This window comes from Micrasema longulum, unplaced genomic scaffold, assembly GCF_059751315.1.
Source record: "Micrasema longulum isolate JH-2025_06_02 unplaced genomic scaffold, ASM5975131v1 h1tg000305l, whole genome shotgun sequence".
Classification (NCBI taxonomy): domain Eukaryota; kingdom Metazoa; phylum Arthropoda; class Insecta; order Trichoptera; family Brachycentridae; genus Micrasema; species Micrasema longulum.
In genome coordinates this window covers 3,422-16,345 of record NW_028277509.1, presented here as the reverse complement: position 1 = coordinate 16,345, position 12,924 = coordinate 3,422, and the positions used below count along the sequence as shown (strand labels likewise).

Here is a 12,924-nt window from a genome sequence, read left to right as displayed (position 1 = left end):
AACCTTGGAATAAGGCAATTTAATGTTCGTTTTCCGAAATAATTTGTAATTCGAGGAACGACCATGGAGCCCTTAGTTTTTAATCTAGTGTTGTGAGTGGGGGAAACTCTTTTTTTATATTCCGGATCAACAAAATGATCTACAATTAATAGACACGAAGTTGTTTTACCGGCAGGACATTACAGAATTTAAAATATACACCTTCGCTTATATGTTTCGTCTCACCTGAATATCATGACCCCAGACACGCACTCCGTAAGATATAATCGATTTAATGAGCGAGGTATATATATGTTTTTAATTCCGTATTAACATCTGATTAATTAATGTTCTGACGAAGAGACGGGTACGCCTGGAAACTGGTAGCCATAGAAAAGTTAGTAAGAGGTTATTTACAAATATTTAATAACATTTAGCCGTATTAAAATGTTTAAAATTGACTGATTTAGAACAAATGCACTAACCGCTTAGTCGCGCCGAAATAAATACTAAAAAATACTAACATATCAACTTAAAATGTGTATACCTATATGATACCTAACGTTTCATTTGACAAGCCCTTCAAACTGAATATCATACATTATTGATAAGATAATTTAAGTGCTCCAATTGCTTTGAATTTTGCAGATAAAAATCGGTTAAACTCTTGAATATTATATTCAGTACTTTACAGAATAACATCGAATCAAATATCATTATCGACGGATGATTTTGCAGTTTTAAAAGCTAATAAATAATACGTGCTGTTAGAGTACCTATTGTAAAATCATTGATAGTGACTGTCTAAAATGGAACACGTCACACTGTCAGTAAAATGTTAGCTCACTACATCGATGATCGATCCCATAGAATTAAGAATAGTCCAGAAAGAGCGTAGAATCATATTTGAATACATCGGACTGTGTCCAATAATTCCCCCACTATGCCCCCCTTTCGCCGCGCGCATTCATGATGTCGCTACGTAATGTTGCATGGTGGGAAAAAATATAATTATAACACAAATGTAAGGTAAAAAAAAAGCAATCTGTTAATTTCTCTAAAGTTTGAGAAAAGAGACGGATATGATTTTCATAATGCGTATGCCGTGCAATGTCAAACCATAAGCTTATTCACAGATACTACACAATACGTCTGTGTAAGTTTTGCGAACGCGCTAGCTTTAAATAATCTACCACTTCGTTATTGGATTCTAAATAAGAAAATCAGTTAATTTGGATAAGTTATCAAAATAATTTATTCTGATAAAAATAAAGCAACTGACGCAGCAGCCCCCAATATTATATTATCAAGTTTAGATATTAGATGATTCGGTTGTATGTCGCATGCTGTTAATATTATGCATTCTGTCAAAGAGAGAGAACCACGCTCACGTAGCATTAGATTTCCCAAAAAAAAAATTCTGCAAAAAAGTACAAAAAAATATATAATCTTATTTGCACCCTTCCCTCATGGTCATACGTACATACTATAAATTCCAATATATCGTTTTTATTATTTTCAAGTTTAATTTAATTTACTACCTAACTAATTCAATGATAAATATTTATCACTGTAATTTATATTTCCCAGTATGTTTATTTCCGTAAAAACCGTTATAAAAAAATATCACAAAAAAACATGTATCTTGTGTTGTTATAAAAATTCTTTAAAAACATAATTCAGTACACCAGGATAAATAAAACATTAAGCAATTCACCTTCTTCTTGCTTTGGCTTTCCCCAAGGTACTATTCTAGGTCTAATACTATTTATAATATATGTTTATTTAATATTCAATATACCACTTAAGGGTGAAGTCATTTTTTACGCTGATGATTATGTGATAATTTTTAATGAAAAAACTTGGAAAAATGTTAATAAAGTGGCTAATATAGACTTCAAAGTTTTTAAAGAGTGGTTGGATCAAAGAAATTTGACAATGAAATGAAAAAAGCCCACTACCATGCATTTACATTAAACAATAAAAATAGAACTAATCATATAGATCTAAATTCTTATGATAGAAACTGCGGGAACCATACAAACTGTCCTTCTCAATTCTAATGTGTATCTCTGATCAAAAAATCAAATATGGAATATCTGGGAATAATAATCGATCAAAATATTAAATGGAAAGAACAAATAGATTCAATGTGCAAAAGACTGAGAAAAATTTTCCACCTATTTTGAAAGTTTAGAGGTATCTTATAGAATAATCAATTGAAGACAGTTCATTTTGTTCTAGCACAGTCAATTATTCGATACGTAATAGTTGGATGGGGAATTTGGGGAAATGTTTTACAAAAAAAAAGTTAAAATAATCGTTTTGTTAAATCGTTTTTTTTCCATCACAACAGGCCAAGAGGCCCAAGCACAGCGGTGAATCACATCACAGAATACCCAGGCTTGATAAAAATCACATTTATTTTTTGTATTCTCACCGAGAATCGAACCCGGAACCTTCTGTGTGTGAATCAAACGTCTGACCACTACACCACGGAGGCTTCAAACGATTTTTCTTCTCAAATGCCGAATTTATTAGAGTGTAGTATTTTAAGAATGGAGGATATTCACGGAAAGTGTTGTATGTTTCAGGTGCATAAGGAGAGCCTCCCATCGGACCGTATAACCATATAGCCGGGAAAGTTGAGAAGATGCCTCGCTCTATAGAGAATAAAAACTACTACGGCCAAATTTCACTATATGTATGTAGGAAAAAAGTTTTTCAACAGTTTACCACAAAATCTAAGGGATGAAATAAATTAGGGAAAATAAATGAATAAATTTTAAAAAAAGCTTCCTTACATAGTTATCATCAACTATATTTTTTTAATAAAATGCATCTAAGTATATCAATTTGTAACTTATTTATTGTATAAGTAGGTATATATGCATATTATGTATATACGTGTATTTATATATTTGTGCCTGTGTAAATAAATGAATTTTGTTTTAATTTGGAAAAGTGTTACATTTTTTCAATTTTTAATTATTTCTTTATTAATTAAAAAAAAAAACATTTTAATTGAAATTTTATATTATCTTGTACATTTGCCAAACAGAAGAGCCTGACTCTTTTTCAGCTAGTTCAACTTGAAGTGTTCTATTTTTTATTTATTTATGTAATGTTTTTATGCTAAATACTAATTTACTAATAAATATAAAAAATAAACGTTTCGGAGCTGGTATTCTGAACTCTCTAATTGGGGTAGAGAATGCGTTGCTAGACAGCGTTCAGGATACAGGATGCTGATATCAAACTCAAAAGGGAAAAAAATATGAGTGCGCATACTTCCCCACGATAGTTTTGAGTAAACGCACCCATATTATCTATGGTTCATCAAACGAGTTTTGCATTTCGTATTTGTTTCAATTTTTTCTGTTCTGTCATTTCACAATTCTACGGCACTTCTGTCAGTTTTCAATTTCAACTTCAAAGTGAGGCGAAATAAAGATTGTGTTTATGCTAATGAATCTGTCTGTACAAATAAAAAAGGTTTAGAAAACCTGAAAACAAATGAGGAATTAACTGTGTGGAAGCTCAAATAATTCTTAAAATGGGGTTTAGAATAGTTGTTCGAATGACAAAGTTTTTTACCGACGAAAGGTCGTTTAGCTATGTTTATATCAAGGAGTCTCTAAAGACAGTTAACGGCTTGGAAACTTATTTGGCGGAAATGTTCAATTTAAAAAGACCATTCTGCTTGATGAACGAAAATTTTCTTCTTCCAAGTTGCGAGAATATACACATTATAAGAGCCGATGAAATGATAACGTAAGTCGATTAATTATTGACAATATAATATGCGTATCCTATTACACAACTCTATCCTGAGGGTTTTCTTCGGGAGCGAAATTGTAGCAATGCATGTTTAAATTATTTATCTATTCAAACAAGTTCATTATTTTTTTATTTACTTAGGTTACTTGTAAGAAACTTTTGAAATACAGAAACGGTAATAATGCAGTGCATAAACAATGTATAGTATTTTCATCATTACCTTATTCTCTATTTAGAATAATATTAGCAGCCTCCATGGTGCAATAGCTATGGTCCACATTTTGGGTTCTAAATGAATATTATTGTGTCATTTGTATTCATGTAGTTAATCAAAGTAAGTTTATCCGCCCCGTGGTCTAATGGTCAACACGTTTGCCTGCCATGCAAGGTTTCGGGTTCAATTCCCGGCATGGTTGATATGAAATATTGATTTAAAAAGGTGATTTCGAATATAATATTTTGTAGTCCCAGGATTGGCACCTGAAGCGTAAGACTGATATTACCTTCGTATAGTAAAATTTATCAAATACTATGTGGTTTGTACTAATTCCGTGCCCTATACACCATTTGGCGTGGAAAGGGAATAATGAAAGAGGTGTAGTAATAAGGTTGATTGTTGGAGCTCCTACCTAGGATCGACAGAGGACACGAGTTACTGTTTAATGCGTATTTATTACATGGCGAATATATAATGAATTGTGTCACGCGAGTGTTATGGCCATGAGGAGTTGAACTGGTTGCACTTGAACTACATGCTGGAACCGAGTGACTGCGTCGAGCTGATTTGTTGGGCTAACTGTTCAAGCTCACTGGGGTTGACTGTTCGGGCTGACTGGCCTGACTAATTAGGCTGACTGGGCGTTACCACGCCCTGTGGTCTCTTTATAGGCCGCGTTCCTTTGTTCTTCATATCTCCAACCATGTCATCCTACCAAGGAACGATGTTAATGTACTGCAGGTTGTTGCTGTCGTCATTATTTACAATACTGTTAGTCTTGCGGAATATGCTGTGTTGAATTCAACATAAAATGATCAGTCTTCATCGGTCGTCGCTCTATATTTCAGGTGAAATGATTTAGCACGAGTGTGTAATCAATCATTGGCTATGAACCCTACAAAACTAAAGTAAAATTGCAAAGGCGTAACAATGTAAAGATGGGTGGATGGATTTTGCATGTTTAAAAGTTTTGAATATGTTTATTTTGAAGGTATGTTATCTTATTTGTTTTTTTAAATTTCAGTGTGAACCCTATCCAATCGCATTTTAATTTTACTGATAATGGAACTTCCGTATCTTCTCAGCTTGTGACCAAATCCTCCGAAGAGGTGGTTGAGAAAGAAACCAAAAAGAAGAAAAGAAAGAAAAACAAAGATTTATCCCAAGATTTTGACATTGATGAAAAATCAGTCAATAAAGAAAACACATCTCGTAACTATTCACCCGATAGTCCGGATGAATCAAACATAATCGATAAAACTGAAGGGTTTACAGCAACTAAGAATATCGAAGAGTACCATTTGAAGCCCATTACAATGAATGATGAAGACGAAATTGAAGCTATGAAATCGAAGGTCTTGAGTACGCTAAAGGACATTTTTCCAAATGCCATAAATGGTGTCAGCGATGGGCGCATTCAGAAGCGAAAACGGGTGCGAATACGGAAGAGCAAGAAAAGCAATCAGGTGGAATATTTGCAATCCGACAGTGATTCAACCATAACACAAAACAAGTCTCTAGTTATAACTAATGGAAAAATTAGTTCTCATGTCAGGTATTTTTTCATATCTTCTTTATTTTACTGTTGATTTTGAATTCATGGTAACATGTGAACCCAGTGTCATAAGTGGGCATATCACACAAAAATTGGTTGATAAACAGCTACATATTCAAATGAAAACATCCTCAGTTATAATACAGAATTTCGACACGTATTTATACTAACAATTCCTGATGTTTGAATTCTCTGGCTACCGTCCATCTACGAAAGACGATGGTGATGCAGCACTTAATTTGAAGACTACAGTAACAAACAGCTTTTTTGGTGACTGTAAATTCCTATACGGGACCAACACAGTCGGTTACATCTCTCTCTCTTCCAGGTTGTGGAGGGGGGCTCTGTAGGTAGACGCTTTGCTCATTGTCTTCTCCAAACCTCGGACATCTTTAAATCGCAATCGCTGACCACTGTGCGATCTTTTGGCATCACAAAATTTTCCGTACATAATGTCTTTCGGTGTTTGGCTGTCCTCCATGTGACTCACATGACAGAGCCATCGGTCAATGTTTGAATAAGCACACAATAACAAGAGTGTACAGAGTTAAGTTGTCATTTAACATTATCAGTGTGATGTGTGTGGGGGGTGAGGGGGATACAATCTTTATTACTAAAATTTGACAGGAGTGGACTTTATGAAATACTGTTAATTTTATCATTTTTTCGTTTTTTGTTATTATTTATTGCTTTTAAAATGATTTATTATTATTATTTTTACCAAGTAGAACCTTTAACCCAGTGTTTGTATCAGATGGTTTGCGAATTCAGAAAAAAAAAATATTTAGGCACCTCATGTGTTCTTTTATTCTAATATTAAAGTTTCTTTTAGTTTTTCCAATGTAAATTGATTACGATATTGCTTCAAATAAAAATATATTATCATTCTTTATAATTATTTTAACAGGTGTTTTTTTTTTTAAATTTTCAATGGGAAATACTTTGTTAAACTAGTGATGACCATGAATTTACTGCGTAGCAAATTTGGCGACATTATTTCCAGAAATTGTACTGCTAATTGGCTTCTACGATTCTGTGATGTGACACCATACGGGGCTATGTAAGGTCCATGGTCTATGGAAATAATGTAACAACTTTTGAAGCATTGGAAGCCAATGTAATATGGACCATTTCGGATTTGTTGGAAAAAAGTGGCCAAAAATTGGAACGATAGAATGCGCTATGTAACGGCTAGTTGCGGATGACATTTATCAGAGATCGTTTTTTTAAGTGTATTTTTATTCCTTCGAACACAATAAAAACTAACTCATTCCTACAAATATTTGCTTTAGTTATTATAATTTAAAGTTTTATAACTTAGCTTAGTTTTATTATTTTATATGACTACAAGTAAAATCCTTGGCCTGATTCCTTATTTTACTCCAGGAGCAAGTGATCACAATCTGAGATTCGATAGTATACTTGACATAATTATCAAAAACCCTGATTATTATTACAATTATCAAGCTTCAAGGATGTATGATTAACTAGTAAGGCAAAACCCGAAAGAGCGTAGAGTCAGCCGCTTGCACTGTATCTTGAAAATGCCCTAACAAGGCGACGACAACAATTGTCACGAAGTTTTGTTTTTATATTTGTAAAAATAAAATAATGTGTTCAGTAGACTCAAATCAGTGTTTGATTTCTAATATTATAAGTTTAAATATGGAGTTCTACAAAATAAACACCAAATCAATCAATAATATATTATAATGTTCATACCTCAAAGTAATAATGCGCCATATTACTCTGAGGTTCATACCCATACATTATTATATGAATGCATAGATACTAACTACAGATTAATACAAATTTTTTGTTCATTATTTATTCTTCATGATCCAATTTCATAAAATCATGTATTCAATCTTATGTTTTAGGTTTAATTCTGGATCTGAGAAACCTATCACTATTCTACAAAATGAGATTGTTTCAAAAAAAATTGACAAGAATCCAAGGATCGTGCGAGCTATACAACCAGAAATGATCCATTCTTTAATGATACCTACTGTAGATAGTGATTTTTGGAAAAATAAAAATGTAAAGACTTCTCGCCCGTCGCATATAGATAAAAACAATTGTTCTGATGAATCTGCTAAAGCAGAACAGTCTAGAACTGAAAATGGCAGTCTTGATCTTAATAATATTTTGAAACAGTTGGAAAGTTATCCAATACAATATAATATGTCTTTGAAACCAAATGATGTCATAGTTTTCAAGGTAAGTTGGGAATTAATGTCTTTTTTACTCAGTAAAAAAAAACAGTTTTGAGATACCTAGTAACGAAAATGTAAGCTTAAGTGCAAATACTTAACTGTTTTTAAAATTAAAAACTTATTATAATTTAAAAATTTAATATTGAATTATTGTCTGTATTTTTTTAAAGTTGCAATCTTGTTGCTTTAATGTTTTTTATTTTAAATAAGATTTTTTTCAAATAATTAAAAACAATATATAATAACTACTACTACTACTATTACCATCCCGCAATTTTCTGTAGGGGTAGGCAGAGAGAATGGACCGCCACACACATCTGTCCTGGCATACAATCCTAGCCTCTTCCACATTCATACATCTTGTCATACATGCCCTTCGGTTCTGTCTGCTTTTGACATGACCAGAATTAAGATTTTGGTTTATCTGATCATGCCACGTCTTCCTTGGTCGTCCTCGTCTCACGTTGCCGTTCATTTTCGCCATATATACTTGTTTTACCATTCTTTCGTCGTCCATTCGTTCTACGTGACCAAACCATCTCAGAGACCCTTTCTTAATCTTATCAATTATATTTGACTCAGATTTACACTCTCGCCTAATTTCATCATTCGTAACCCTGTCATACATTGATTTCCCACACATTCGTCTAAGAAATCGCATTTCAACCGCGTTCACTCGGCTTTCATCCTTCCTCTGCCAGTTCCATGTTTCACTTCCATACATAAGTGTTGGGACTTAAACTCTGTTGTGCACTGCCAGTTTAGATTCGATTGACATATTTTTATTAGAAATTACTGTGCTTAGTGCTCCGTTCATTTTGTTGCCCGCATTCACTCTTCTTTCAACATCTTTTTCTACTCTTCCATCTCTTGAAAGCATGCTTCCCAGATACACAAATTCTTCTGCTTGCTCGAAACATCCATTGTTTACATTTATAGTTGTTGCCTAAAATAAATCTGCTTGTATATGAATTTTTTTTTAATAGGTCTTATCGATTTTTATTTATGATAAATCTACTTTAAAAATTGAACTAGTTGCACTTCGTCCAAATGTGGAATATATATTTTTTGGGTTGGTGTGTAAATTAAAGCAGAATGCTGTTTTAAAGTATCTAAAAGAACTAATAATCCTGATAAATTGTTTTGAAATCATTTTATGCTTCTATAAGATACATTTCCAACATTAAAAAATAACACTATGGAACCAGTGTATTTGATGTATGAAATGCTCTCTAATTAGAAATGCTCTCTAATTAGAAATGCACAACTGTGAGATTGAAATGATATATCAGACCCTCTTGTTTTCTAAAATATTCTAATAAATTCTTAGCATCCATTGACTACATAAATAATTTGACTTAAATCACAATAAAATTTGAATTTGCAAAAAAGCGCTGTTGTAAAAATGGCATTACATATAAGTTATCCATAATAATAGTTAACTCTATTTCAGATGCTGAAAATGCAAGATGATTACTCACCTGTTATGTCCAATTTTATATTAGGAAAGGTAATTAGCTGTGATAATCTTGCAAAATCTCTTAAGTTATCAATACTGGGTAAGTTCCATATTGTGTTTTAAAAAAAATTATATCATAGTATGTCAAGATGCCTTATTGAGAATAACTTAGCTTGTTGAGTTAATATTTATGAGCATACATAAAATTTTAGACAAAGTTGAGTTGTAACCAATAATTGATTTTAAAATCTGTAAATACGGTTGTTGTGATACTCAGTGCTGAATTATTTTATATTACCATTTTTATACGGCTATCGCTGACTGTTACATGCTAAGAAAATTCACCATGAGGCTGACTGATCTTACTTGATTTCTTTTAGCCAAATTTTTATCCGCGAGTAGAAACTAAATAAATAAAACCAAAAAATAAAATAATAAATAAGCACCCACACACCCTAATTTTACCGGACCAAGTGGATTGGCGCGACTTGTGTGAAACGGGCCCGTACATGACAGACACAGTCAATCATTTTTAGAATAATAATATATAAGATTATTTGAATCATATTTACATTGCTTTATTTAAATAGTATGGATTAAGAAGAGGTTTCAGCAAATCGTCCATACAAAATTCGCATAAAATACCATGTACCTAAAGTCTGTAAGACTAAGGGCTGGTTTTGTAAACAACCTATAAAATTTCAATCAACTCTTTTAACCGTTTATTGTTTATAACGGTTGTGTTTTATAAACCAATTTTGTTAACCGATATTGTAATTTTTATGTTTTACATTACAATATGAGGGGGTACCCAAAAAAAAACTGAAGTAATATTTAAAAAATATATTTAATTCATCATTTTACAAAAAAACATTTAAAGCTTTTCAAGCACTCTCCATTAGAGCTAATGTATTTGTCCCATCTTCTATTCCATCGATGGAAACACCTTTTTAACTCGTCTTCAATGATACTTGATAGCGCCTCTGTCGTTTTTTTCTCCACTTTAGCAATATTTGTATTTATTTTATTTATTTATACTTTTACATTGTTTGTATTCTATTTTTTATACAGAATAAATAATGTTCCCTCACTGCGGTGTCCCGTGCCGAGGGAAACATTTTACAAAATATGCCTTAAATTAGTTATTTAACAATGTTAACATAATAATAATTATAAAAATACGTAATTAATCTAATCAACCTAATTATCATTAACATAATAAACAATAGAAACTAAAATAATCATAACAAACATAACTAATTTATACAGATCAATATAACAAATTTCATCAACAGTACACACATTTTACCTATTTGGCTTGATCCACATATCGATCCGTGCGCAACCCACCTCCACTATCCATTTCTTAATAGCAATTTTATATTGAGAATACTTACTAATTGTCCTTATGGATAATGGAAGTAGATTGTACACTTTAACCGAGTAGTAGGCCAATCCTCTTTGACTGAAGGTTGTATTAATTTTAGCAATTGGCAAAACGCTATCCTTACACATGTCTTTTTTTCATTTAGGGGAATAAAAAAGTCACAGGGCGGGTGAATAGGGGTGGTGCAGCACAGCGATCATAGCATTTTTGGTCAAAAGTTGGGGCACAGAGAGGTCTGTGTAAGAGAAAAATTGGCAGCCATCCTTCTCATCCCCAAATTTCCACTCAAATGAATTTTGAATTTTTTTTAACGTAAAACTGGGGTGATGAAAAATGTAAAAAACTGTAATTGGAGGGAATATTTGTATGAAAAAATATGGGACCTGAACATTTCAGTGAAAAAATCAGGAAAATATAAAATTAAGAAACGTGAAAGCGAGGTTTTTCTGTAAATATTTTATGTCAACACTGTCAGGAATCGAACCCGAGACCTCTTGCATGGTAGGCAAACGTTCCGACCATTTGACCACCAGGCGGACTTGTCTACTCTTTCTAATTTGTATATTTTTATTAATTTATTTTATTTTATTATACAATCATATAATATATTACTACACATAATTAAAAAATGAATGTCCCAATAGTACCCTAAGTCTAGTTTTATCACTGTTCTATATAATAAAAATATTTAAAATGCATATAAAAAAAAAACAAAAATTACTGACTAAATTTCTATTGTTTTTTGTTTCTGCAGAAGGTCAAGAAGAATGTATCAAGCCAGTAGGAAAATTCTATCTAGAACAAGACAGCCTGGAAAATGATCATCTTATTTCTGATTGTATTGATCTGACGTGGGACCAGTTACTGGATCCTCGAATAACAAACAAATAAATAAAATTTTATCATGTAATTCATTTGTAATGAAATAATTGTTTTGTAATAACTTTAATTTGAATTCTAAGTACACAATAATATTATAAAAGTACGCATCGTTTTTTCTTATTTTCTGCTACATACGTGAAATATAATAAATATTCCTTACAGCTATTTGATGTTTTAATAGAAATATTTTTTATACTCAACTTAATTTAAGGTCATCAATGATTTATTTTAGACTTTATGTACAATATACGAAGTCTGTACAAAAAGTATCAGACCTTTATTTAAAAAATCAAAGTTTATTGAGATACAATTATATGGCACTATTCCCCTTCAAAGTAGTCCCCCTGTGCTATTATACACTTCTTCCAACGGTTCTGCCACTGATGGAAGCAACAATGAAAAGCATCTTCTGGCATGGCGCTCAGATGGTCTGTCGCAATCTGCATAATATCTTCTGTCTGAAATCTGGTCCCTTTTAAAGGCATTTTAAGCTTATTGAAATGCCAGAAGTCACAAGGGGCGAGGTCAGAAGAGTAGGGAGGTTGGCGAACCACAGGGGTGTTGTGTTTGGCTGAGAAAATCCAACTCATGTGCAAAGGTGGGTGCGTTGTCATGATGAAGTTGCCAACAGCCATTTACCCATAGGTCTGGCCGTTAGCATTTCATTGAATCATCAAGGTGACGCAGGACCTCTCGGTAGTACACCTTGGTGATAGTTGCAGGAGACTGCTGCGAGACATTGCATAGATTTATATATGGTACTACATATTAAGCGTGCTGTCCAGATGTTTATTGAAATTTATTTTTATGTAATATTTTTTATTTGTAGTATTCTTGCATATTAATGCATGCTTCTACTTTCTAGTTTGTTGTATCCCAATTCAACACAGGGCTCTTGGCCTCATAGAGTTAGGGATATGTTATTATTTTTTGTAATATGTGTCTTTATATGAACAAATAAATGAAATAAATAGTAGTGTTATGATTTATGATAACATCATTTTTGGATAATGAGGGCCTACCAGAAAGTGCTTCACACGCTGATGAGCAGCCAGCTTTAAAGCGGTTGTACCACTCTTATCTGCGTGGTATCTATTGCTTCGTCCGCAAACACTTGTTTAATTTTGTGGATTGTTTCTATTTGAGAATCCTCAAGTTTGAAACAAAATTTGATACAGTAATGTTCAACTTTTTCTGTCATTTTGTCCAAATTTAAAATCCGACAACTCTTCAACGGCGTAGCATCAGTTGAGTGATGCTAAGGTCATGAAAAAAATTAAACATGTGCACTAGGTATGCCTACTAACAGTCACTAAGCCCCGCCGCCCCAAGCTTTGTTTATTTTGCCAGTAAAAATTATAGTCGGATACTTTTTAAACAGCGTAGTCCAGCGGTCGTCACACTTTTCTGGTCAAGGGCCACACAATTATGAATTAAATTTATGTACAT

The 12,924-nt window shown here is 32.6% G+C and overlaps 1 protein-coding gene across 2 annotated transcripts; it reads left to right on the top strand.

Moving 5' to 3' along the window:
• The first annotated feature begins 3,372 nt into the window (after positions 1 to 3,372).
• LOC148282683 (uncharacterized) lies at positions 3,373 to 11,490 on the top strand. Of its 2 annotated transcripts, none has more exons than XM_088224665.1 (5): positions 3,373 to 3,753; positions 5,001 to 5,531; positions 7,412 to 7,751; positions 9,201 to 9,306; positions 11,348 to 11,490. In XM_088224665.1, the coding sequence occupies exons 1-5, from the start codon at positions 3,536 to 3,538 to the stop codon at positions 11,482 to 11,484; spliced, it is 1,332 nt and encodes a 443-aa protein (XP_088080791.1). In that variant the 5' UTR covers positions 3,373 to 3,535; the 3' UTR covers positions 11,485 to 11,490. The 2 variants fall into 2 exon arrangements, with proteins under 2 accessions (XP_088080791.1, XP_088080792.1); XM_088224666.1 differs by having other exon boundaries at positions 3,386 to 3,753; positions 9,201 to 9,257.
• Positions 11,491 to 12,924: the final 1,434 nt, after the last annotated feature.

Excerpts from the sequence above, each read along its gene's own strand:
- LOC148282683 (XM_088224665.1), top strand. The coding sequence starts at position 3,536 with ATGGGGTTTAGAATAGTTGTTCGAATGACAAAGTTTTTTACCGACGAA. Across the intron at positions 3,754-5,000 it reads AGAGCCGATGAAATGATAAC|TGTGAACCCTATCCAATCGC; the intron begins GTAAGTCGATTA and ends TTTAAATTTCAG. Across the intron at positions 7,752-9,200 it reads ATGATGTCATAGTTTTCAAG|ATGCTGAAAATGCAAGATGA; the intron begins GTAAGTTGGGAA and ends ACTCTATTTCAG.